Below are 27,966 nucleotides of genomic sequence, written 5' to 3'. Positions count from 1 at the left end.
TTTTAATTTTCTATAGACTTTATTACACATTATTATGTTATGAGACAAATGCAGATAATTCTTAATTTATCAAATTTGTGAGCTTAATTATTTCAACAAAAATATTTGACCCTCACCAGAAAAACAGATAACTCTAAATCTACTCTGAAAATCTAATCAATTGCGAAGTATTACCTATTTGGAGACTATGTATTATATCAAAGATAAAGCTACTATTCTCACAGAACATATGGGGTCATTGGCAGCCAACCAATAATGAAGTAAATATTCTAATATTTGGGAAAATACTGAGAAAACTAATAAATTGTCCTGGACATTATTTATTCTTGCCTTTACAAAAGACTTACACATCCAAATGAGATTAGTTTAGAATAGAGGTTTTTAGTTCAGAAAATGTTCAAAGTCCAATACAGTCATGGCTAATCAGAGACTAGAGAACCTTTATAAAGGTAAGTAGGCTTGAAAACCCTTGGAAACTGAGCAGTCTTATTTTGAACTAGCATGTTTTAATCAAAGGTATGGAATTAATCAAATATCAATTAAGAATTACTGGAATGCACCCTCATGCCAAATGACGACTAACATGCTATTTCCTACTATGATGACTCCTTGATTTGAGACAGATGGCATAAAAAAATATTGCTAGCTATACAATGAATTTTACTCTTCTGCTTCTGCTCTCTAAAGAAAAATCTTATTTTTTCACCTAAGAAGCTCATGGAATCGAATGTTAATTAAAGAAAAGATAGGGTAAGTACAACTGGGGGAAAGACAGTACCTCTAATTACATAGGAAATCCATGAAAGAATTAATCATCATAAGAGAAGAATCATTTTTCCAGTAGCCCCACTACCATGAATGATATTTTCATGAGCCTCAGCCACCTTCTCCAATGGATATTGAGAACCTATCACAGGTTTCAACCAGCCAATTTCCATTCCAGCCTGAAGGGCTGCTGCATATTGCTGAAATTCCTCCTAAGAAAAGGAAAAACAAATTTCTTTTTGTAGTGAACCATACGATTTAATTTTCAGAAGCATTAAAAACACTTCAGAATCTAAGTGTTATACCATGAAGAGTCTCTTACAAATATGTGACTTTTGTCAACTTGTCCAGAACTATAGAAAAAGTAGTTATCTACAGGGTAACCATAAATCCCATCTGCCTGAGACAGTGTTAGTGTACAAAATACCTGTTGTCCTGAAATTATTACTAGTATCACATTTCTATCTCAAAAGGTATGCTTACCTGGATATAAATTATACTGTCACCCTAGTTGTCCTTCTGGTGACTAATACTTACCAACTCCCACTAGTCATATAACTAAGTTTAACATCTATTCAAACTTTCAACTTGCCTGAGTAGGCAAACTGTACCAATGTTTAAGTTACCAACATCAGAAGTACTTCTTTTCCTACCTTGGTTGAGGAAAAGAGAGTAACTCCAATTATACTCGACTCCTTTGCCATGGTGTCCCGTGGGTTTATTTCAATAGTACCTCTGCTGCCAACAACCTAACATGAAAAACAGCAATTCTACAGTTAAAGATTACTGTAAAATAGTGTTAAATTCTGGTAAAACATTAAAGTGGTTAAAAAAAAAAGAAAAGGAATACTTACTATCACTCGTCCTCCATGTGACAGAAGACTCAAGTCTTTACTAAGATTTACATTAGCTAACATTTCAATAATTACATCAATTCCTTTCTCACCAACATATTTCTATATAAAAGAGAAATGTAGAGTAAGATAGCAAGTGAAAAACTGTAAAATAGCTACTATCTGTACAAGATATTATAGAAATATGTTTCAAATGATATATAAATGCTACATCTTTGAGACTAATAATGCAAAATTTTAAATAATCTAATTATATAATCATGATGTAATTCCAAGGTACCAGCCAGAACATCTAAACTGATAAAAATTTGTACTAAATACATTGCTGTAGTGAAATAAAGTTTGTCTGGAATTTTCGGGTGCTAGGCTCAACTTGAGTATAAAATACTTAGCTGAAATTTTCTATCTGTAAAATAAACTTTCATAAAGAAACAATAAATCAAAAGCCCCAAACCCCCAGGGGGCTCCCATTTTTATTAATAAACAAAAAGCAAAAGAAGATATCATTAGCTGTTCGGTTTTGCATGATTTTTGTTGTTTTAGTGCATTTGGTTTTGTTCTAAATGGTTTATCGTCTGTTTGACGCACTAACTCTTTTGGGCTCTTGGATGTTGGATGCTGGCTCTTACAAAAAGCTACACACATCTACATTATATGCATTTTATTTTAACACACACACACAAATGAATCCCTGCGCCCAGGATTGCACTAGGTACCAGGAATACAAAGACAAACATAGGGAGCTCAAAACAAAACTAGTGAGAAAGATGGGAAATACTACAGTCATAGCTATAATGTAATGGGCTAAGTAACACATTAGCAGAAATAAATCATAGAATACAGAGAAAAAAGGTTAAGGTTTGATTGCCTGCCATGGTCAGATAAAGTTCCACAGAGACGATGAACTGGGCCCTGAGGGATGAATAGGAGTTTCCCAAGCCAAAAGAAAGGAAGATGAGTAAGGGGAAGCTAGACCTGAGGCTGAGTCAGTCTGGACCAAAGAAACAGAAAAGCAAAGATGGAGGGGACTGAGAACACAAGATCCTTGAAATACAAGCGGAACTGAAGTACATAATCAGGTAAGGGGGAGTGGCAGGGAGAGGAAGAGGTAGGAGAAAGGAGACTGTAAGTTGGGACAGATAGTGAAAATACAGTGAATGCCATATTAAAGGATTTGGATTGTGTGGGGGTTTTTTTGTAGTTGTTTTGTTTTGTTTTTTTCTTACAAGGGTTTATTACTGCATGTGCAAGTGCAGTAGGGAACAGAGAGACAAAACTCCTCTCCTCATAAAGCTTCCATTTTAGTTATTTCTGGAGATCTTTTTTAAGAGGGAGATGACAGCATAGATAAAAGGGGATATTAGCTCAGTTATGAATAACAGTCAAGGCTGGAGAAACTGAGGCCTAAGCTAAGTTATGGTGGTCAGTGGAATAGAGATAAGGAAATACATTTGAAAGTCATGTCAGAGATGAAACTGATAAAATGAGGTAACCAACTTGCTGGGTGGGAGGGAGAATGATAATTAAAAGACAGGAAAAACAAACAAAATGAGGGTTTCTGTCTTGGGCAACCAGATGAGTAGCAATGTCTAGCGGGTTGATGGCATGAAGGAAGTGAACTCAGGCCAAAGACAGTTTTGGAAATCAACAGTATATGGGTAGTAAGGGAGCCACAAGAGTATATGAGACTGATCAGGATGAAAGTCTAGCACCAGGGAAGATGAGAGAGCAAGCAAAAACAACCTAAGGAATATTAATATTAAATAATATGAAGAGGACGGAGATTGAAAGTGAAAAGTCAGGAAAGTAAGAAGAGAACCTGTTTCAAAGAAATGCGGTCAGGGTCATATGCTCCTGAAAAATCAAACAAGATGAAGACTGAAAGAAGACCAGCAGACTGTTAATTAGGAGCTTCTCAGTGACCTCTGGGAAGCAGTATAAATACTTGGGCTATAAGCAAAACTGCAGTGAGAAGTGGTGGAAGGTAAGGAAGTAAAAGCAATAAATGCTACTTTTTCAAGAAGTTTTGTGGGAAAGAGGAGGAGAGAAAGGGGGGTGAGATAAAGGTTAAGAGAATGTTTTTGAGAATGTGAGAAACTTAAGCAGAAGGAGTCAGTGGAAGCTCCCAAGACCTCATGGTCTTAAAATTAGGTTATTGCTGAACAAAAGCCATACTCTTAAAATAACGGGCCATTTTTCATCTTTGTGAATATTCTCGGATAATGGTATCAGCAGTGCTAGATCTTAGGTTCCCCAGACGTATAACAAAGGAGTGCTTTTGTTCGGCTTTTTGGCAAGATGATTGCAAAAAAGGTAATAAACTCTCACTCTTATTTTTTCCTTCATTTGTAATGATCTAGTTTACACAGTACTCAATATTTGGGAAATTCTAATCTCCCTAACGTGAGGAAGTGGTTGAGGATCAGCAAAGCAATAAGTGTTTAGCAAATTGCTAATATAGTACAAGTGAAGAACTTCAGAATCTGCTTGAATTCTGTTAAATGCAGCAACTAACTAAATGCCACCTCACCATTTTGGATGCAGTAGTGATTATTCCTCCAAAGCATCCAGCTAACAAATGAACTTTATTCCCTGGGCCACACAGATCCAGTTTGTAATTTACAGATATCTCACCTTCCATGAAGAATTCACATCAGTAGAAATTATATTAAGAATACCTCACAGTTGCAAATACAAAGCTGCAGCTTTACTTAGAATGTTATTTGCATTAAAAAATCAATTTTTATAGCTATAAGATTCTAGAGAAGCTATATTCTATTTAATACACATAAACAATACAAAAATGATAGTAAAAGTTTAAAACTTAGACATCTCTGTTTTTTAAATAAATTAAAGTTTTAAAACACGCATAAAAATTCATCGCACTGAAAAAAGGAAGCAAACAGCTTTAAAGGAGTAGTTGGTTAAAAACGTATTAAAAAACCACACAAGTCTCCAAGGAACAAAGTTTGACTTTTGTAAAACAGTGGAAAATTTTACCTTAATTTTATCAATATAATTCACTTCTCTGTGATTGAACACTTCATGGGCTCCATTTTGCAAAACAATCTTTTGTCCTTCCTCAGTACCAGCAGTGCCCAAAACCTTTAAGCCATAAGCTCTAGCAATTTGGCATGCTGCTAATCCAACCTGAAAAACAAATATAACCCAAGAGTTATATATTCTCTACATTCCTGTAAACACTTAAATACATACAATGAACTTAAGATTCCTATAGGACCCACCCTAACTTTAAGGAACTTAAGAGTGTAAATGAAGAAATAAGAAAAACAGCTAACTTTAACTGAGCATTTAAAATATTCCAGGAACCATACTAAATAATTTCTACATATTGTTTTATTCTATCTTCACAATGACCCTATAAAGTAGATACTATTATTGTCCCTATTCTACAGATAAGAAAGTTGAAGCTTCAAATTATAAGTAATTTGGCCAAGTCATATGCGGAGATGGAAACAGGAGTTAGACCAGTCTGACTGCAGAACTTGAGTTTTTAACCACTGCATCAAGATGTTTGCAGGGTTTAAAGATGATCAGAACATGCTCTCTGACTTCTTTGTGCATATGAAATTCTAAATAACAAATGTAAGGCCTCCACCATTTAAGTAGAAGAGACAGGTATATGGGCAAATTAACTAATTCATCCATATGGTGAATGTTTATAGAGTGTTTACGATGTGCTAGACATGGTACTTAATGTAAGAAATAAACCTATATTCTAAGGGTGGAGGAAGATAATAGTCATATGAGTGAATAAAATAAATTCAGGAAATAAAAGTGCTAAGAAAAAATAAGACTGGCTGTTGGGTTAAAGAGACAGGAATAGGGGCTATTTAGGTCATCAGGAAGAGCCACTCTGAAAAAATGAGACCTGAAAAAAGTGAGGAACAAGCCACGAGAACATCCGGTCAGCCACGTGGAGGATGCTGTGGGCATAGTGAATGGCCATGGCTAACCTGGCGAGGTGGGAATGCAGTTGGGGTCAAAGAACAGAAAGAGGGGCAGTGTGGCTCAGGGAGGGGCGTGTACGAAAGGGTCGAAGATGAGGCCAGAAAGGCCAAGTCACACAGAATCTGAGGGGTGAGGGTAGAGGCTTCCGAGTATATTAAAACCTGTGCAGAACCACGGGAGAGCTTAAGCCAGGAAATGATCTGGTTGACTCAGGCTTTAAAAAGGTTGCTCCAATTACATGTGAGGCACAAAGAAAGCGGCGAGGAAAATGGGAGGAGGAAGATCAGTTTGTAGCTGTTAGAACAGTCTAGATAAGAGATGAAGCTGGCTTGAACAAAGGTGGTGGCACTGGAAAAAATAAACAAATTCAGATATAGTTTAGAGGTAAGCTAATGGGACTTCCTCACAGATTGAATGCGGGAGATGAGGAAAAGAGAAAAATACAGGCTGTCTCCTATGTCTTTGGCCAGATTAACTAGGTAGAGTGAGAAGACCGGAGAACACTAAGTTTGTGAAAATCTCCAGATTTCACTTTGCCAAGTGTGGTGGCGCATGCCTGTAATCCCAGCTATGTGGAAGGCTGAGGCAGGAGGATCGCTTGGGGCCAGGAATTTGAGGAGTTTGGGATTGCAGTGATCATGCCACCGCACTCCAGTCTGGGCAACGGAGCAAGACCCTGTCTCTAAAAAATAAAAATAAAAGAATCACTTGGAACATGCTGAGCTGCACAGTGCTCATCTACTTACAGGCGAAGATGTTCAGCAATCAGTTGAATATGAGTATGGACTCAAAAGGGTTCAACTGGAGATATATATTAGAGATTCATTATCTTACAGATGGTGTTTAAAGCCAAAGGATTAGGTGGAACATGGTGGCTCATGCCTGTAATCCCAGCACTTTGGGAGGCTGAGGTGAGTGGATCACCTGGGGTCAGGAATTCGATACCAGCCTGGGCAACCTGGCAAAATCCCAGCCTCCCAAAATGCTGGGATTGTTAAGAAATCACTAGAATACCAGATAAATGTGCTTAGTATAAAAGAGAAATCAAAGTAATTTAAGAATATAGACAAAAGAGCAATTACTTAAATAACAATACTAGGAAATATATCTGATTAGATGACAAATGATGGTACAAATAAGTGTCACATACATTTAGAGCAGAGTTTCCCAAACTTGGCACTATCGACATTTTGGGCCAGATAATTATTTGCTGTGGGAGACTATCCCATGTATTGAAGGATATCTACTCTCTAGATGCCAGAACCCCTTCCCCAAATTGTGACAACCAAATATGTCTTCAGACATTGCCAAATGTCCCAGAGCAGAAGGAGAAATGATGCAAAATCACCCGCTACTCATAAGCAGTGATTTACAGGGAGGACCGGGTTCGGCAAGAAAAGAATTAAGATGAAAAATAATGATAGAAACAGATTAAAGCTGTAACAGACCTCCAGGCCTGAAGTGGACCTTAAAGATTGTATGGCACATGGGAATAACGAGGCTGGACTCAGCCAGGTTATGGCAGGAATTTGTTTAACTGAAACAAACAAATACCTGAAACTCACTGTCTGACGGAGGAGACATCCAATTAGATAAAACACAATCCACTATGGGGTGGGCACAATTAATTTCCTATTTTAATTTTCAAATTTAAATAAAAGACCTCTAATAAAACCACACTTTAAAAAGCTAACGTAACTACATCTCCTTGTGTTCTAACTGCTTTAAAAGGGCACTCAATAGCTCTTTTAAAAAGGCACTGTTTATTCTATTCTTGTCAACAATTATACCAGCAATACTCCTTCAACAGATTATGCACCATTATGTGTCAACTATTTTTCTTCTACTTATTTTGCTAACACTAAAATAGGGCACTCCCCACCAACATATCTGGATAATAGCTGTGTTCATAAATTCCACACCATTTTAAACACACAACATAATCCCAAAGAAATTCGAATTAAATGAGGACAGAAAGTACAAACAGAAGCAAGGCAAAACCCAGTACTGTTTCCCTCTGATAGGACAGGGAGGATCAGAAGCACTTCACAAACCAGGTCGCCAGCCTATCCCTGCCAGCTGAGGATTTAACAAACTCAGCCAGCTCAGACAACAGTGTGGATTTTACCTTAAAAAAAAATCATGGTGAAGCAACTGGGCTTTTTACAAGAGGGTAAAGGGAATATAAAGAGATTTTCTTTAAACTCTTCTCTCCCCTTCCTACTGAAATCTTTCCCTTCTGCACAGAGCACTAAGTTAGCTCTCTGAAAGCCAGGGTAATTTAAATAAATGTATGTGTTTGACAGACCCTTTAGTTATTTAGGGTTAAATTTAATTTAACCCAAAAATAGCCTCTTCAGTGAAGTTAAACAATGGGAGTTTTGGACAAGGTATATCTGTCATATTGTCTCAAGCCCCATAAAGACAATCCTAGTGTTTTTTCATAAATTGTTTGATCTGTGAAATCCTTTAGAATTGATCTACTTGAAGTGTAGGAAGCTAGGTGTGAAACCTCGTGATTAATCTACCTAAAGAAACAGAGAGACAAAAAGGACTGAAATTACCTTGGCACTTTTAAAGGTAAATTCACATTTTCAGGATACCACTCATTATTCAGGGGACAAGTGCCATTTAATAGGTTACTTCTTTCAATCCACTCTCCAGAACACACAGTGCTCTGAAATGGTTAACAGCCTCCTCAAAGTAAGCATCTAGCCTCAGGCCTTTTATTTTTAAAATGCAAAATCTTATCTCCAAAATTTCCAAAGCATCCAGTGATAGAGTTCATGTGGATTTCTTGTTAAATTCTAACTGCAGAGCTCTAACTTTTCCCTCTAAGCTCCTGAGAGGCAGATTGGCAGCTAGTTTCTCGAAGAGGTTTCTGACAGCCCTGCATTGGGTGATTTCACTGAAGGGCTTATTTTAAGTTCTGAGTCCTCCTCCCCCATTCCCCCACATTAGCATTTTCAGCCATGGGTTGTGGTGTTAAGGACAGGGCTGTATACGTGCACTCCATGGATGTCATCAAAGCGCAGCAGGCAAGCAGCAGAAGGGAGATAGAAAGGACTAAGAATTCACAGTGTGGCTTTACCGTGCTGTCTGGGGCAACATAGGTAAGCTTTAATGAGCCTTAGTTTCCTTATCTAAGGGAATATGGAATTAATATCAACCTTAAAGAACTGTTTAAAATTCTAAATAAATATTCTTATAACATATGCTACTTGAAGGCAAAATCAAGGCCAGTTTATCTTAGTCTACACCCAATACAGGTGGAAAATCTAACATATTTTTGAAGGGGTGCTCTGTTGAGTTTATTAACCAAGAAATGCTAAACTAATGACAAAACATCACCTTCAGAAGACCAAAATCAAAAGTTTTACTACATAAAGAAAAAAAGCACCTTTGACTCTATTTATAAATCTGACTTTTAAAAATGACCAAAGGAACTATAATGTGAAACCCATAAACCCAACCTTGTTTCAAAATACATTAAAAAAAATACTTACTCCTCCACTCGCCCCATGAACCAGAACACTTTCTCCAGCTTTCACACGGGCACTGCAAAGGAAAGCATAAGTTACATCACCTTATTTTTTGAAGCTAATTAATCTCGGGTGTTTTCATCATCTTAAGGAATTTCTACCCCTAGTCTGGCTAACACTTACACAAACAGCAAATGCAACCTGACATACAGCCCCAAATATTCCCTAAGCTCCACAGAATAAACAAAGCCTTCAATTCATTTATTCCTTGAACAAATATTTATTGGGAGTCTTTCTGTTCCAGGCACTATGCTGCTGGACACTGGGATGACTATGTGGTGCTACTTCTGAGTGGCTACAGTCCTTGTGGGTTGTGAAGTAAAATTGCTGAGCCTGGAGGATCTGGAATCTCTCATTCCCATATATCCCCACAGAAAGGGCCTCAAAGCAGGTTTATTATATAGCTCAGTCTTTATTCCGTGGTCTAGAGTAATGTCCAAGTAAACACAGTAGCTATTTTTTTTGCCCAAGGAAAGAAAGTAATTTTTCTTCTCCATGTCTCTGAACATCAGGTTGCACCAGCCTTGTACTCTCATTTCAGGGAGGAATGCTGAGTTAGCAAAGGTCAGAGAGTAGGAAATGCAATAAATTCTATCACAAAGATTCCCATGTCATCCCCCTAAAATGTCCAGATTCTCTGGTGAAATGGCATTTTCTTTTCACTTCCAGTTCACATGACTACTTTTCTAGTATGTACTGAAAAGAAGGGACATGCAGCAAGGCATGAGGGGATGCCTCACTATTCCAGATGGACGGTGCCAATGTCAAAAGCCAGCAGATGCTGTGAGATCCAGATCTGACTCTCAGGAAGGCTCTCTTACTTCCTCAAACAATGTGGGGTGGCCACACTGCAGAGACATTATAGAACATTATGCTCCACCTGGGAAAGAGAACAGTAACCAGAGTCCTGCTCCCAGCTATGCACCAACAGCTGAGAAGTGGCAACAATGAGCAATAAGTAAAGCTTTCTCCCACACTCTTGCTTAGAGCTGAAGGGACTGAGGACAATATGTTAAAGTAAAACATAAACATAAGGGGATAGGATGACTAGTGTTAAACTATGGGATATGAAATACCTCCCAAAGAAATTTTTCAAAAATTCTTATAAGATGCCCCTCAAACACTAAAGACACATTCTCATAAATCCCTGGGGCCTGGGGTGAGGGGAGAAAAAGCAGGCAAATCCCCTCCTGAATCCTTGCACAGAGTCGCTGTGACAGTTAATTTTATGTGTCAACTTGACTGGGCCAAGGAACCCAATATTTGTTCCAACATTACTCTGTTACAGAAACTGTTTTTTTTTTTTTTTTTCGAATGAGATTAACAATGGAATAGCTGGATTTTGAGTAAAGCAGATGACCCTCTAGAATGTGCGTGGGCCTCATCCAATCAGTTGAAGGCTTTTGTTTTCAAAGACTGACCTCCGATGAGCAAGAGTAAATTCAGCCAGCAAACTTTCTATGGACTTAAACTGCACCTCTTCCTTGTGTCTCCCATCTGCTGGCCCACCGCAACAGATTTTAGACTCACCAGTCCTCCACAATTTCATGGGCCAACTCTTTAAAATCAATCAATCTGTGTGTGTGTGTGTGTACAGAGTGACTGATTCTTAAGGAATTTATATAGAGATAAATGATAGATCAGATCAAATAGAAGATCAAATAGATAGATGATTGACTGATAGATAGACAGACAGACACACATCCCGTTGTTTGTTTCTCTGGAGAACCCTGACTAATACAGTCATGTTCCCTGGTGCTCATAGCACTCAGCCTGGCCTTCCATGCTGCTGTCCCTTACCATCTTCTAGTCACTGAAGACTAAGACCTGGCACATAGGCTTTCTCTCCCACCCCAAATCCAGCTCCAATCAAGGAGACACTGCATTCCCCAGAAAGAAAATCAAGCATCATAGTTCCTGAATTTTCCTCCACTTATAGCCACTCTCTCCCAGGGCTTAACTACCAGCAACCATTCTCCTTGAGAAATATCAGATGCCAATAACCAATATTATGACAGTAATCTATCCTAATTCTGAAAACCCATATTCTCTCAAAATCTTTCTTCAACTATGCAGAGATTACTGACTCTCAATAGCTCCATTTCTGCCCACTTGCTGCTCCAGGCCTTCCTTCCGTCCCTACTCAGCCTGGACTCCATAGATTGCCCAGCCTCCTCTCCCCACAGCCCCTGTGCTCTCATTTCTTTTGCACCATTCAATTTTGCCACCAGCATTCCAGCCCTGGATTAATGTTCAAATCTAGCTTCCTTGATACTCCATCCAAATGGCTAAGTATTACAGAAAAAAATCACATGACCATGCATTTTGGTGCCACTTCAGCTCTGATTCTTAAAATATCACTTTTTGCCGCCTACTTGTGAAAAGTGAGGCAATCACACACAAGTACCTTCAACACTCCATCTCCCTATCCATAAATGTTTCCATAATTATATCATCTTTACCCCTTCTAGGTTTTACAGATGAGCTGTCCTTTCCATACTGGAAGCCAATCTCTCTACCTATGTCCTAAGTCCTTTCCATCTTGCCTTATGCAGATCTTATTCCATCTGTAAATATGTTCAAGTCTTGTCTATCCTTAAAAAAAAAAAAATCCCTTTTTTCCACATACTCTCCTCAAGTAACCTTCTACTCTCTCTTCCTTGTCTCCCCCATTTTTAAAAGAATAGTTTCCATTCAAGGAATTGATTTCCTCTTCCTTCCTCAATCCACTCAATCAAGCTCTTCCCACCATTCTATTGAAAAGGAACTGACTAATGTCACCAATGACCTCTTAATTGCTGGGCCCAACTGTCATTTTTTTTCTGAACAGACCTCTGTTGCATTTGACAGCTGGCCTCCCTCCTTAGTAGCAATATCAATTGCCACTCCTAAGGCTGCCAGCAGTGATTGCGCACTTACCCTGTGCCAGCCCCGTACTAAGAACTTTATACACATTACCTCCAAGTAATTCTTACCACACCCTAGCAGGTAGGTGCTGTCATTATCTATGTTTGTCAAATCAGTAAACTGCCCTTGAGATGTTTAAGTAACTTAACCAAGGTCACACAACTAGTACTATGTGAAGACATTGACCCAGGCTGTTCTGTCTTCAAAGCCCATGCATTCACTGGATGCTTAAGGAATACCATGACCTCTAGATTCTGCCGGTCATGGAATCCTTTCGGTCTCTTACAACTCTATCCTTTTTCTCTGACTATATTCTTAAATGGTGATGTTCACAAGGACTCTATTCTCACTCCAGTGTTCTCACTCCCTGAGGAATTTCAACCACTTTTCACCTTGTCAATTCTTACCTACATGCTGCTCTCCCGAAATTTGTATCTCCAGTCTTCAAGCTTCCCACTTTTTTATCCAATAGGCTACTGAACTTCTCCATTAGGATGTGTCTCTCACAACTTCAAATCCGAAACTGAATACAGCTTCCGTTTGAAACTTTTTCCTTCTTTTCTTTGTCACAGTTAAACATGACCCAAGCTAGAAAGCTGGACTACTCTTAAGTTCTTCCTCATTCTCTACCTGAAAATAATCACCAAATACCCCGATTTTACCCCCACTAAATAGTTATTTCCTCTCTACTTACTTCTTCTACCAGAGCCCTTGCTCTGGCCCATAAGGATTTTGTCTAGTGGAGACTCCTATAAGACTCTCTTATCTCTCCATTCCTATCCTCAAATCCATCCTACACACAGCAGATAAGTGATCTCAATAAAACATAAATACGACAATAGCAGTCTCCTGAATAAAGCATTTCATTACTTCCAATCCTCTACAGAGCAATGGATAAGCTCTATAATCTGTCTTTTACAACCTGAATTCTATCTGATGACAGCTAACATTTATTGAGAGATTACTCTGTTCCAACTTTATTCTTCGCTACTCTTTCTCTTGAAATCTCCTCTCTAACAAAATCAAGTTTCTATAGCTGTTCCCACACACCATACTGTTTTTCCCCATACTATTCCCATTGTCCAGAATGTCCTCTCTCCTTCTAGTTACCCTTCCTGAGGTGAATTCCCTCAATGCTTTTCAAATACTTAGTAGATGGGATTAAACTATAGACTCTCAGGCACCAGCTATGGAAACTGACCAGAGGGTCTGGGGTAGGGCCCAATAGTGTACTATTAAATTGCTGCCTAAATGATTCTAATGGATAACAAGATTTTTGAACCATGGCTTTAAAATAATCTAAGTCTTACACCTTGCCAGGAAGCCCTACCTCATCACCACAGGCACATGCCTTCTGAGTCTATATATCCCTATGCACATCTCTACCACTGTACTTTCCACATTATATATAAATATGATCACTCTTATGTCATTTCCCTTACTAGACTGTGAGCATCTTGAAGACAGTGTTTGCTCTTCTTTGTATCCCTAGTGATTAGCACAATCCCCCAAATTCACAGTTTCCGTTATATAAATGTTTAATGGTAAGTAACTGGTAACCAAATATGATGAACAGATGGATGGACAGACAGCTAGAAGGCAGGCAGTTAACACTATCCTCTTTTGGCATTGGCCATAAAATTGACAGAATGTGTTATTACCTGTGGATCAGAGCTCGATAAGCAGTAAAATATGGAATACCAATGGCAGCTCCTTGTTTAAAGTCCAGTTTTTCAGGTAGTTTGTAAACAGTGTGGTCTGCTGCAAGAGCGTACTCTGCATAGCCCCCAGAGATGGTGCTGCTAGTGAAAACTCTGTCACCTTTCTAGGGGAAGAGATAAATGAATAAATGCAGGAAGACTAAGCATATTATGTCAAAATAGGTATAATCCTTTATAACAAGAAATAAGTGAGTACTTATATATTGTCCTCTATAGGGTCTCATATAAATAAATTTTTTTTTTTTTTTTGAGACAGAGTCTTGCTCTGTCACCCAGGCTGGAGTGCAATGGCATGATCTCGGCTCATTGCAACCTCCGCCTCCCGGGTTCAAGCAATTCTCCTGCCTCAGCCTCCTGAGTAGCTAGGATTACAGGCGTGCACCACCACGCCTGGCTAATTTTTGTATTTTTAGTAGAGACGGGGTTTCACCATGTTGGTCAGGCTGGTCTTGAACTCCTGACCTCATAATGTGCCCACCTCGGCCTCCCAAAGTGCTGGGATTACAGGTGTGAGCCACCATGCCCAGCCATAAATCATTTTAAAATACTTCACATTTAAAAATATTTATTAATGGGAACCAATAGGAAGAAAATCTAAGGAAAACAGAAAAAATATAAGAAAAAGAAGGATAAACTTCCTTGAATGGCATCATAATGATGTTGATGGCTCAGTCCATGAAGAGCTTGCTATACCAGGCACTGCATTAAGTGTCTCTGGAGTGTTATCTAATTTCATCTTCACAACAGCTAGTGAGGTGGGCATGTATTATCTCTACTTTAGAGCAATCCCCACTACACAGATGAGTAAACTGAGGAACAAAGTAGTTCAATAATTTCCTCAGATCAAGCAGCTAGTAAATAGCAGTCAATATAAACTGTTATTTTTGCCCAAAATGCTAGGGAGAAGAAACAAATAAGATATGAAGTTTCTTCCGCACACCAAACACCTACTCTAAATCCCATCCATGAGTTTCCTCACCCCTGCATTGCCGTTATTTCTCATGCAAACACCCAAAGGCAGAAAACCATACTAGGACCCTGACAGCAGGATGACCCAGGACAGCCTTCTTCTTGTCACGGCACCAGAAACACAGTAAAGCCTCAACAAATGTCTGCTGGACCTCACTATTAAAAAGTAGATGCAGGACTCAGGGTGAAATAATGCCCTAGGCCAGGCATTATTGGGCCAGTATGTAATTTGCACATTAGGGAAAATTAGACTGCCCACCGTAACCACCTACCTTAACTCCTCCTTCTTAGAAAAAAGTAGATATTCCTTAGAATAGGCAAATTATTAAGGTAATGATTGCTCAGTATACTTTAATTGAAATCTGAAAATGTAGAAATGTTATCTGATAGGATAAAGACAAAAAAGATTCAAAAGCCATCCAAGAGTCAAAGACAAGTATCACCACTTAATATGGTTGCCCAGAAATGTCAAATATGATGAAGATTAATCCAGTTTTAACAGCTAAAAAACATGTTTAATTGATTTCAATATAATTCAAACATTTACTGTGAATATACTACATAGAAAGCATTATTTCAAGTTATGTGAGGGACAGCAACACCACTGTCCCTAACCTCAAGCATCCTAGACTCTAGGAGGAGAGAAAAGCAAAGGATAGAAATAATTATAAAAAGCGAGGCAAACATGATGAGCCACTGAAGATAGGTACAAGAAAAAGAAAGAAATTACTTCTAAGTAGAGGAAATTAGGAATAGCTTTATCGAGAAGCTAACAATTGAAGTAAGTCTTGAAGAACAGGACAAGATTTTGAAAACTAGAATGGGGAAGAGTCACTACGGGTGAAGGAAACAAAGTTGGCCAAACGATAGGGACAGGAATAAATGCCACGAAATTAGCAGCATTTATTACCAATGAGTAAGCAGACTAATGTGTGGTATGTAACTGTTTCAGGAGATAAAATGAAAAGAAATTGAAGCTAAAGTGTAAAATCCTTTGAATCCGTGTTTGTAAGTTTCAATTTAATTCTGTCAATTAGAAGAACCAATATAAACAAAAACACAGAGATGAGAGAGCATGGGATGTGCAGGGAAGGACAAACAATTCATTACTGAAGAATAAACTACACTGTGAGGAGGAGTGGGAGTTAAGACTGGAAAGACAGATGGGAGAGAGCATGAAACAGTCTTATTTCATAGCAATAAGGAATTTTAAGAGTCTCCCTGAAGTCTACAAGACCATGGATGCAAGAATGAAAACAGAGGTGTAAAACAATCAGAATTAAATTCTATAAAGTGATTCATTCTAGAGTAAGGATGAATTCCAGGGAAAAGAGAAAGTTAAGTGTCTACTATAGAAATTCAGGTCAGGGGTATAGTTAAGTAGGTAAGATAGCCTGAACTAAACTACTGGCAGTGGAAATGGAAAGGAGAGAGAAAACAGTTCTAGTAAGGGAAAGCGAGGAGTAATCCTCAAATCCCAGAAGTCACCAAGACAGTCACACAAGAGAGGCGCTATCTGCAGTGAGAAAAGATAAGCTAGTTTTAGACACGTTTTGTAAGAGATTTCTGGAGGTTGACCATGTGAGTCTAGTGTCTCCAACAGAACTCTCTGTAATGATGGAAATGTTCACATCTGCACTGTCCAGCAGGATAGCCACTGGACACGGGAGGCTATTAAGCATTTGAAATGTTGCTAGAGTGACTCAGGAACTGAATTTTCAATATGAATTTAAGTTGAATTTTAAATTGCCACATGTAGCTAGTGGCTACTGTTTTGGATAGCACAGATCCAGAGCTTAGCAGAAAATTCTATGCTAAAGATGTAACATGTGATAATGGCAATAAAAAGAGTGTATGAGATTATGAAAAAGGTAAAGAATACAGAAAGCAGAGGTCTAAATAGAGACTGAGAGCCCCAGACAACACCAAGATTTAAGGATATCCAGAGAAAAAGAGAGGCCTGAAAACGGAGGCCCAGAAAGGAGGGGGAGAGGAGAACAGAAGAAAATGATGTCACAGAAGCTGCAGAAAAAGTTTTTTTAAAGAAAAAGTGGCTAAGAGTGTCAAATGTCACAGAGAAATCAAGAAAGATAATGACATAAAAGGGCCCATTAACTTCAGCAATACAGAGGCCATTAGTGACATTAGCAAGAATCCTTTCAGTGGAGCGATGGGGGCAGAAGCCAGGTTGCCACAGGCTGAGGAGTGGAAGGCTGTATGAATTTGCCAGTCTTCCTGTACAGGGGCACAGTAATCTTCTCTGTCTCAACCTAATTTTGGTAAGGTGCTGCCAAAGTTGAGCAGGTCAAGGAATTATGAGGAAAGATGCTAGGACATGAGCTTACTATGAATATGTCTTTTGGCATATATATATGTGTGTGTGCGTATATATATATATATATATATCCTGAGCATAACATTTTCACTGAGTCAGAGCTCCAAAACTGTATAGTGACCTTGCATTTTTTCATGTTTTACTTATTTTTCAAAAGAATTAACTTTATATTATAAAGCAAAATTTATAAAAGAAATTAAAAATTATGTTAGCTTATGTATCATCAAGAGTTAGGAAATAGTCTAACTTCCTTGTGTGTTTTCTTTCCTTACAAATTTCTATTAAATCAAAAAAATCACAGTTCATTCTGTGGGGACATGAAGATACAGAAATTACCCAGCACCTATTCACTACAATGTAGTAAACAAATAAGGCCTCTGGATAAAATCTAATTTCTTAATTCCTTTTTTGACTAGAGGAGTCCCCCGAGTGGCAGAAATTGTGTAATGGGGCCTTTTAAAACCTTAAATAAGATGCAGTTGAAAGCTATGTTCAAATATTTTTATGAAATAAATTCAGCCAAAATAGAAATAATTAAAAATGCAATACCTTGAAAGCAGATGCATTATCTCCAACAGCTTCTATCACCCCAGCCACATCTGAGCCAGGAGTATAGGGTAAGAGTGGTTTTCTACTATAAGTACCAGAGCGAATGTATGTCTCCACGGGGTTGACACCACATGCATGGACCTTGATTAGAACCTGCAATGACAATGTATTTTAGTTCACAGAAAGAATTTAGGCATTCATTTAACTTTATGCTAGGACTGTGCTGATTATGGGAGCTATCAAAATGGGAGAAAAAAGCAAAACAAATAAGTGCTTGCCTTCAACAAGCTCACATTCCAAGTTTTACAAGCTAACATAAATCAGTAAGACAGAATGGCTTATGTACTGCATTAAAAACATTTTGGGGAAAATAGTGAAAGAAATATCTAAGGGGATATGTGGCAGAGACCTCTGCATGTTCATCAAACCCGTTTTCTCCTTTTCCTGGGTACACAGAAAGAGTGGTACTTCTTCGCCTCCCTCATGGTTATGAGTAGCCAAGTAACTGAGTTCTAGCCAATGGAATGTTAGCAAAAGTGACAGTAGACACTTGCAGACCTGACCCATTAAAACTTCCTAGCCAAGCCACATCGTGCTTTTCTTCTTCCACGGAGACCCTGAAGACGGGTTGGGTGGCAGAGCCACATGAAAGAAGAAGCTGAGTCCCTAAGTCACTGTTGGAGAACAGCTACCCACCCACATTTGAGAACTTTTAAATTTAGTGTATAAGAAATAATTGTCCATGGCTGGACTATTGCAATTTTTAGGTTACAGCAATTGTGGGAGCTAATTTTACCTTAATTAACACAGAATGATTACCTCTGGTATAAAAGTAAGGGAAGGCTTTATAAAGGAAGTGGTATTTAGTTAGGGTTTAAAAGATAAATAGAAATTCTTTAGGAAGGAGAGAAAGGATAGGTTGGGTAAAAAAAAAATAGCATGTGCAAAGACAGAGGAATGAAAGGAAGTCTTAAGGAAATTGGACAAAAGCTGATGTTGTTACAGCACTGTATCTCTACATGGAGAGGAAGTGATGAGAAATAAATTTGTAAAGATAGATTATATCCAAACTGTAAAAACTCTCATAGGCTTGCTAAGAAAATTAGACTTGGGAGCCACGGAGGATGCAGTAATAAAAATACATAATTTAAAATCAAAAGTGTATTGTTAAAGTCATTGGAGATGATTAAACTATATACTTAAATTCTCATGAATCACACATGAAAAAGCATGAATGCAAAAGAAAATTGTTTTCCCAGCATGCAAAAAATAAAAATCATGAATGTTTGTAATAGAATAACTTATTCAAAATTCCTTATGTGTCCATTCAGAAAAATCCAATTATTGCACTACATAGATCATTCCCTAAATCAAAAATTTTCTTATAACCAGAGGTTATTCTTTTTCATACATCTACTTCACTAATTATCAGGTTTATGTTAACTTTATCAACGTCCATATGTATATATAGTGTAAATTGCATCCTAATTCAATGTTTTTAAAAATAATTGTGAGTCTGCTTCTTTTGAATACTATGTGCAAGAGACTCACACTCAGTATAATTATAGCCTCAATAAAGTAATTTTATTTCTACCTGATGGTCTTTTGGAATTGGTACTGCAATATCTGATCGCAATTTCAGGACCTCTGGTCCACCAAATTCAAAAACTCTAACAGCTCTCATCAACTTCTGTCCAGTCGCCATGGTGATCTAGATACTAAGAAAGAAAAAAAATTAATGTATTGTCACATTGTATCTAGGATATCACCATGTTTTTCCCCACTGGAGGGAGCAGATCAAACAATTTTTTCAAATAACAACTTAAATCATGAGCTTACCACTGATCTCATTTCATGTTTAAGGACCTTTCATCTTACAAATCCCTCAGCTATAAAGCAGAATCCTTCATGCTACTTCCTGTAGGGATTCAGTGCCTTCAACAAAGGAATCAAACATGCAAACAAAAACATCTGGATAGACATAGCATGACACCATATTTAGGTTTTCTTGCTTGAGTTGCAATACCTTAGAAATTTTATGAGTTGAGTTTTATTAACATTAGGTAAACTGACCTCCTTTTGTTAGATTATGAAACATTCCAGACATTTACCTGACACCCAGTGTATTGGTTCATTTTCATACTGCTATGAAGAAATACTGGTGACTGGATAATTTATAAAGGAAACAGGTTTAATGGACTTGCAGTTCCACATGGCTAGGGAGGTCTCACAATCATGGTGGAAGGCAAAGGAGAAGCAATGGCATGTCTTACATGGTGGCAAACAAGAGAGCTTGTGCAGGGGAATTCCCTTTTATAAAACCATCAGATATTGTGACACTTATTCACTGTCACTAGAACAGCATGGGAACTCCCTTCCCCCATGACTCAATTACCTCCCACCAGGTCCCTCCCATGACACATGGGAATTATGGGAGCTACAATTCAAGATGAGATTTGGGTGGGGACATAGCCAAATCATATCATTCTACCCCAGGACCCTCACAAATCTTACGTCCTCACATTTCAAAACCAATCATGCCTTCCCAACAGTCTCCCAAAATCTTAACTCATTTCAGCATAAACTCAAAGGTTCACAGTCCAAAGTCTAATTGGAGACAAGGCAACTCTCTTCTGCCTATCAGCCTGTAAAATCAAAAGCAAGTTAGTTACTTCCTAGATACAAAGAAGGTACAGGAAATGGGTAAATACAGCCATTCCAAATGGGAGAAATTGGCCAAAACAAAGGGGCTACAGGTCCCATGCAAGCCCAAAATCCAGCAAGGCAGTCAAATCTTACAGCTCCAAAATGAACTATTTTGACTCCATGTCTCACATCCAGGTCACTTTGATAAAGGAGGTGGGTTCCCATGGTCTTGGGCAGCTCTGACCCTGTGGCTTTGCAGGGTAAGCCTCCCTGCTGGCTGCTTTCATGGGCTGGCATTGAGTGTCTGCAGCCTTTCCAGGCACACAGTGTAAGCTATCAGTGGATCTACCATTCTGGGGTCTGGAGGACAGTGGCCTTCTTCTCACAGCTCCACCAGGCAGTGCCCCAGTAGGGACTCTGTGTGGGGGCTCCCAGCCCACATTTCCCTTCTGCACTGCCCTAGCAGAGGTAGGTTCTCCATGAGGGCTCCGTCCCTGCAGCATACCTCTGCCTGGACATTCAGGAATTTCCACACAACCTCTGAAATCTAGGTGGAAGTTCCCAAACCTCAATTCTTGACTCTTGTGCACTGGCAGTCCCAACACAACATGAATGCCTCAGAGGCTTGGGGCTTGCACCTCTGAAGAAATTGCCTGATCTGTATGTTGGCACCTTTAAGCCATGGCTGGGATGCAAAGCACCAAGTCCCTAGGCTGCACATGGCATGGAGGCCCTGGGCCCGGCCCAGGAAACCATTTTTTAACTCCTAGGCCTCTGGCCTGTGATGAGAGAGACTGCCGCAAAGGTCTCTGACATGCCCTGGAGACATTTTCCCCATTCCATTATCTTGATGATTAACATTTGGCTCCTCCTTACTTAGGCAAGTTTCTGCAGCTGGCTTGAATTTCTCCTCAGAAAATGGGTTTTTCTTTTCTATTGCATCTTCGGGCTGCAAATTTTCTGAAATTTTATGCTCTGCTTTCCTTTTAAACATAAGTTCCAATTCCAAACCATATCTTTGTGAATACATAAAACTAAATGATTTTAATAATGCGCAAGTCACCTCTTGAATGCTTTACTGCTTAGAAATTTCTTCAGCCAGATACCCTAAATCATCTTAGGTTCAATGCTCCACAGATGTCTAGGGCAGGGGCAAAATGCCACCAGTCTCTTTGCTAAAACACAACAAAAGTCACCTTTGCTCAGTTCCCAACAGGTTCCTCATTTCCATCTGAGACCACCTCAGCCTGGACTTTATTGTCCATATCACTATCAGCATTTTGGTCAAAGCCATTCAACAAGTCTCTAGGAAGTTCCAAACTTTCCCAACTCTTCCTGTCTTCTGAGCCCTCCAAACTGTTCCAACTGTAACCCAGTTTCAAAGTCGCTTCCACATTTTCAGGTATCTTTACAGCAGTACCCCACTCTAATGGCACCTATTTACTGTATTAGTTCATCTTCATACTGCTATGAAGAAACACCTGAGACTGGGTACAATTTATAAAGGAAAGAGGTTTTGGGATCACAGTTTCACGTGGCTGGGGAGACCTCACAATCATGGCAAAGGAGAACAAAGGCACAACTTGCATGGTGGCAGACAAGAGAGCATGTGCAGAGGAACTCTGCTTTATAAAGCCATCAGATCTCTGAGACCATCCTGGCTATCAGTGAAACCCCATCTCTACTAAAAAATACAAAAAAAAAAAAAAAAAAAATTAGCAGGGCATGGTGGCAGGCGCCTGTAGTCCCAGCTACTCAGGAGGCTGAGGCAGGAGAATGGCGTCAACCCGGCAGGTGGAGCTTCCAGTGAGCTGAGATCATGCCACTACACTCCAGCCACTACACTGCAGCCTGGGCAACACAGTGAGACTCTGTCTCAAAAAAAACAAAAAACAAAAAAAAACCCATCAGATCTCATGAGACTTACTATCATGGGAATAGCATGCAAAAGAAAAGACCTGACCCATGATTGAATTCCTCCCCCAGGTCCCTCCCATGACACGTGGGAATTATGGGAGCTACAACTGAAGATGAGATTTGGGTGGGGACAGAGCCAAACGATATTACCCAGCTTTAACAAATCTTAACATTTAAAAACCTAAACCATTATAGATATAATTGAAGCCAAACCTGCTTCTGTCCCACCCTTTCAAGAGGTGACTATAACCATAAATTTAGTACTCATCATTCTCAAGTATTTAATACCACTTCTACATGAGTATGTAATATTAAACAATATGTGTTATTGTTTTGCATGTTTTCAAACTTTATTTACACAGTTTAGGGAATATAAAAATCTCAGAAACTTAGTGCTGAAAGGAAAAAGAAAATTCTGATTTGAAAAAGAATTCTACAATTCGCTATTTCCTTTTAGCATTAAGTTTTTGAGATTTATCAATGTCAAAACACTTGGCTTTATGTAGTTCATTCATTTTAACAAAAGGGGAAAAACATCAAAAAACTAAAAACAGTGCACCATATGCAATCTTTTATAAATTACAAGGGCACAGCTAACCTTTCTGTCCTATCACTGTTAATACCAAATGAAATGAAAACTCAGAGTTCAAATAACCTATAAAAAAGCAAAGAACATTTGTACAGAAAGTTATATAATCTTAGAAAAATTTTTGTACCTGTAAAGATGTAATGAAAGGTTTTGACTATATCCCCATAATTTTATCTGTGGGTTATAATTTCTTGAAATCAACCAAATAGTGTTAGATTCTGCCATCACCTAAAACATCTGCCTCAACCACAAGAAGTTTAAACATTAAGAAGAGCTGCAGAAACCAGGACCTGATATGAAAGAATTCAGACTTTTACTGTATCAAAACTCCACACGGGACTACTCAGAACAGAGCCCATACAGGCTATTAAATGTCATTCCACATTTCCACATACAGCAGCTGGGGCAAGGGGTGGAATCATAAGTATTTTGGTAGTGTTATTGATGGGAAGTTCTTGATATAATTAATCAAAAGTTTGTGCCATTTTAAAACCCTTAAAAGGATTTAACACAATGTCTAGCACAAAGGAGAAAGTGACATTTCCAAAGGTTGTTTAGCAATGACATATCCTGAAGGGTGGTCCTTGGGGAAAAACAGAGGCAGAAGCAGGCCGACGGCATAAAGACTGCACTTTAGAACAGCTTGGCAGTCTCTGACGGGGAGATGATCTGTCAGAGGGCAGGGCTGGGAAAAAACAGTCCAGTCCTACTCAGCAATCTCACCACTCTACTTCCATTCAGGTCTTCACTCTAGCTCAGAATTCCTTAGACAAGAAAGTGAAAGTATCAAGAAAATAAAAAAGAAAAAGGTAGCCCAGATGAGAATTTTCCATGGTGGATATAAGAACATAGAGGTTGTTTTTGTTTTGTTTTGTTTTTCAACATGACGTTACGGAAAGAGCAGGTTTTGGAATATGCAGCTCGAGGTGTGAGTCCCAGCTCTATCATGTGGGAGCCACATGGCCTTGGGCAAGGCAGTCAACCTCTTGATGCTGTTTCCTCATTTGAAATCTGGGATCCCACTCAGAGTTACGTGCTAGAGATGTGGCAAGCACCAAGCACAGAACTTAGCAAACACATGATCTTGTATACAGTTGACATCATTATTGTTTTCCCCTCTATTCTTCTTTTCAATTTCTGAATCATAAGGATTGCCTAAGCCCAGGAGATCGAGGCCAGCCTGGGCAACATGGCGAAATGCCATCTCTACAAAAAAAAAAAAAAAAAAAAAAAAAAAAAATTATCCAGGTGTGATGGCAAGCACCAGTGGTCCCAGCTACTCAGAAGGCTGAGGTGGGAGGATCGCTTGAGCCCAGGAGATCAGGATGCAGTGAGCCATGATCCTGCCACTGCACCACTCCAGCCTGGGTGACAGAGTGAGACCCTGTCTCAAAAGAAAAAAAAACAAAAGCAGCAGACTAGAGAAGTCATTAAAATGTTATAAAAAAATATACTCTATAGTTCTATAATCATCTTTAACATAACGATATTTACAGAACTCTGGTTATCAAAATAAGCTCTTATTCTCAAAGAATTCGGTCTAGAAGATGACTTAAACAAAACATTAATACTAAACATTGGTTGTTACGCAATGTGTATTTTTCTGAACCTTAACTGTACATGAAGCGGTGTGTTAAACTCAGAGAACACAAAGAGCAAGAAGAAAATGCCCCACCCTGCCCCTAGCTTCTGTAAGCTGGGTGCTCTCTCTCTCTCACACCTACACACATAGCCTATGAGATGCTTGCTTTTTCCATTTTCGATATCTACCTACTTCCTACATATTTCTTTCACTCACATCTCACGATTACCATAAAAAAACCTGTTGTAATAATAAAAGTAAAATTACTCTGAAATAGGATCTGTATCTTTTCCCCCCCACATTTTGGCATTGGCTAAGTTGGGAGAAAGGAATAAAGGAAGATGACTCATCCTACTGGATTTGGAAGACTCATCTGCTTTGCCCAGTACTATCTGACTACATTATCCTATCGGGCTTGAAAGTGATGGGGCATGGCCTGACCACACTATCTCCAACTTTGCTTCTGTTGATCTTATTTCCCACTGAGCCTTTAGCATTCTGATTCATCAGGCTCCAACCTGCACTCATTGCCTTTGAACTCACCTATCCACGGGATCATCATATGCTTCATAACGATGAAGCCTGTCAAAGGAGATTACACAAAGAATAAAATAACGTGGCATACTGATGGCAAATAGGATAATACTTAAAATCCTGTAATACCAGATTTCTTCTAAAAGCATAAGTCTTCCACCTCCATTGACTTAACTGTTTTCAGAACAGGTAGAGAAGTTATTTAAACTATTATTTTATGCAGAAGTAAAAATAAAATCGCCAACCATTTTATGGATGAGAAAACATCACAAGAGGTTAAGAGACTTGGTCAGGGTCACACAGAAGCAAAGCTAGAACCCAAGTCCTGTAATTAAATGGTGTTAGCTGATTTTTTTCTTTACCATCCTTTTCATCTCACCCTTTGAGATGCTGGCATATAAGACCCTTTACTTCGTAGAGATAAACTTTACAATAGTGATAGTGAGACAGATTGAGCTAGAAAATGTGAAATCAAACTAACCTGCAGGTAGAATCGCATATTTTATGACTAAGGCATCTGCTTAGAGTTTGAAATTTCTCAAATGCCCACTAAGTCAGGGAATGCAGCAGAAATACAAAGGACATGATTCTATTTTTAAAAATGTATATAAAAAAATTACCCCCTAGCATCGGATCCTTGTGAACAGGACAGGCCTTTCCATTGCTTGTGCTTTTTAATTAAACTATACTTCAAACAGGCCTTCCTGTTTATCAAATATAAACTTTTAAAAATTAGAGTCCCTTGGTTTAATTTTTGGTTTAATTTTACCTCTGAAACGTTGCCAATATGCCTTACAAATCTAGGAAATAGGAAATCTAAAATCCCTCTTCCAACAGTGATCTTTTTCCTGGCTATGCTTGTATCCATTTGATTTCAACGAAAATTAAAGGAATTGGGAAAATGTTAGGAGTATATTTTAACATAGGATGAACAGATCAAGTCACAAAGCCAGAGCAAAGGAACATTATGAGACAAGAGCAAAAGTAAAATTAAATAAGAATTCTGGCAAGAATTTTAAAAACTGAAAACTTAGAAAAAAAATCAATCATTACAAATTGTTCTGCTGCTAATACACAATGACTCATGTAAGCATATGGTTTATTATTAACCCAGAAATGTAAAAAAGGCAAGAATTACAAGTGGTCAGAGAAAGTCTCTTCCTGGCTGTGTGATCTTATCAGGTCACTTCTGTTCACTTGAGATAGGACGGGGTATGAAGAGGGGAGGAGTTTAATAATTCCGGACTCCTCCAGGTTCCACGATCGTATGGAACAGGGCAGTCTGTTCCCTAATGCTGGAGGAGTAGAGCTTGGAGAGATTTGCTGCTGAACTCGCTGCGCTAACCAGACACGTAATCACAGTGGCTTCAGTGGGACTCGCACAGCAATTTCCATTAGCTACGGACAAGCATTCCAAACTTTAGCCTTTAGGTTTAATCATTGACACACCTTCCCTGGTCACTGAGTCTCCTCTAGACACTCAGTATAAACATCCAACGATGTGTTAACAGGGTGTTTTGTAATTTTGTTTTGAAGATTATTCTAGGTGGTGGGGGTCACAGGGTCAATAAAACTATATACATTTCTCTCAAAGACTGCAATCCTGATGGCAAAGCTGGAGGAAGCTCCGGGAAACCTGTAATTGTGGGAATCCAAGACAAAAAATCCCCCACAGCTGGGCTGTGGGAAGGGGCCCTACCTAGGAGAAGAAATCAAATCCCCTACAGCTGGGCCGTGCGAAGGGGCCCTACCTAGGAGAAGAAATCGCCTACAGCTGGGCTGTGGGAAGGAGCCCTACCTAGGAGAAATCACCTACAGCTGACAGCTGGGCTGTGGGAAGGGGCCCTACCTAGGAGAAATCCCCTACAGCTGACAGCTGGGCTGTGGGAAGGGGCCCTACCTAGGAGAAGAAATCAAATCCCTACAGCTGGGCTGTGCGAAGGGGCCCTACCTAGGAGAAGAAATCCCCTACAGCTGGGCTGCGGGAAGGGTTCCCTACCTAGGACAAATCCTCTACAGCTGAGAGCTGGGCTGTGTGAAGGGGCCCTGGACAGACCGCTAGGCGCTGCTGCAGGAATCCCCAAACCCAGGCACTGGCTGCAGGGAAGAATCAAGCGGGTGACTGGCGGGGGGGTGCAGCGTGGGGCTGGGGGACAGGGAGTGCGGGGGGCGGAGGCTGGGCAGGGGTAGTGGCAACGGACACCTCATGGTGTGGTAGCCTAAACTCAGAGCCTAAACGCAGGACCAGGGCTAGGAGCCCAGGACCAGAAGGCAAAACTTCCTACGTGATTTATGGATGGGAACTTGCAGCCCCTGGAGGGGAATGGCTTCGGTCTGGAGCTCTACGCACTAGTTCTCTGGGAGGACAGAGGGCAGGAAAGGGGTGCAGCCAAAATCAAACTCGGTTCCACTTGGACAAGCAGTGGGGAGATTCGCCGTCTAAACAACTAAGGAGAGTTTTTAAAACCACTTACCAGAATCTAGAGTGGGAATTAAAATCTGCGTGGGCTTCTTCAGATTCCACAGAAATGAGGACTGCCACAGCTTCTCCAACTTTTGCAGGCTCCACCCAGGCTGTGCGCCTCTCTCCACCCCTAGGCGAAGGCACTAGAATTTCCCAAATTAAGAACGAAGAGGAAGTTTGGACCTTTTCGGCCACCGCTCGCTTCAATATGGCTGCCCCCAGGGAGAGACGAGGCCACCGTGAAGGAGCCGAGCGCAGACCCTGAGTCCCTCACCCATGGATCGCAGCGCGGAGTTCAGGAAATGGAAGGCGCAATGTTTGAGCAAAGCGGACCTCAGCCGGAAGGGCAGTGTGGACGAGGATGTGGTAGAGCTTGTGCAGTTTCTGAACATGCGAGATCAGTTTTTCACCACCAGCTCCTGCGCTGGCCGCATCCTACTCCTTGACCAGGTGAGGCCCCTTTGCGCCTGTCCATCGCCTGCCTTCTAGTGCGAAACTTTAGGAGCCCTGTTCCCATCCAGTGACGACCCGATGCAGCATGTCTGTGTTTGCTCCTCTGCGGGGTGGTCTCTGTTTCTTTATATGTGAAATTTAGGGGATTAGATCAGTGCTTCTAAAAG

At 39.7% G+C, this 27,966-nt stretch overlaps 2 protein-coding genes across 6 annotated transcripts in view; one reads left to right on the top strand and one right to left on the bottom strand.

Moving 5' to 3' along the window:
- Positions 1–27,788, bottom strand: CRYZ (crystallin zeta). Of its 3 annotated transcripts, XM_003830581.5 has the most exons (10): positions 27,357–27,493; positions 24,892–24,930; positions 19,209–19,332; positions 17,615–17,767; positions 13,702–13,865; positions 9,098–9,149; positions 4,620–4,769; positions 1,620–1,721; positions 1,419–1,514; positions 1–977 (listed from the first exon to the last, which is right to left on the bottom strand). In XM_003830581.5, the coding sequence occupies exons 3-10, from the start codon at positions 19,317–19,319 to the stop codon at positions 816–818; spliced, it is 990 nt and encodes a 329-aa protein (XP_003830629.4). In that variant the 5' UTR covers positions 19,320–19,332; positions 24,892–24,930; positions 27,357–27,493; the 3' UTR covers positions 1–815. The 3 variants fall into 3 exon arrangements, with proteins under 3 accessions (XP_003830629.4, XP_003830627.4, XP_008954283.4); XM_003830579.5 differs by lacking the exon at positions 24,892–24,930 and having other exon boundaries at positions 27,357–27,788; XM_008956035.5 differs by lacking the exon at positions 24,892–24,930 and having other exon boundaries at positions 19,209–19,325; positions 27,357–27,454.
- Positions 27,547–27,966, top strand: part of TYW3 (tRNA-yW synthesizing protein 3 homolog) — a 32,772-nt gene continuing 32,352 nt past the window's right edge. For 2 of the 3 annotated variants that reach the window (XM_003830583.6, XM_034967684.3), the window contains exon 1: positions 27,623–27,796. In XM_003830583.6, the coding sequence (XP_003830631.1) occupies positions 27,623–27,796 (174 nt within the window). Of the gene's footprint in view, positions 27,797–27,966 lie in introns of all 3 variants that reach the window. The other variant, XM_003830582.6, reaches the window with a different exon arrangement.

This window comes from Pan paniscus, chromosome 1 (assembly GCF_029289425.2).
Source record: "Pan paniscus chromosome 1, NHGRI_mPanPan1-v2.0_pri, whole genome shotgun sequence".
In the NCBI taxonomy this organism is placed as follows: domain Eukaryota; kingdom Metazoa; phylum Chordata; class Mammalia; order Primates; family Hominidae; genus Pan; species Pan paniscus.
Note: the sequence above shows the minus strand (reverse complement) of the source record. Positions and strands in the feature narration are given on the sequence as shown.

Excerpts from the sequence above, each read along its gene's own strand:
- CRYZ (XM_003830579.5), bottom strand. The coding sequence starts at position 19,319 with ATGGCGACTGGACAGAAGTTGATGAGAGCTGTTAGAGTTTTTGAATTT. Across the intron at positions 9,150-13,701 it reads TATCGAGCTCTGATCCACAG|TGCCCGTGTGAAAGCTGGAG; the intron begins GTAATAACACAT and ends TTTCCTTTGCAG. Across the intron at positions 1,722-4,619 it reads ATTATATTGATAAAATTAAG|AAATATGTTGGTGAGAAAGG; the intron begins GTAAAATTTTCC and ends TCTTTTATATAG.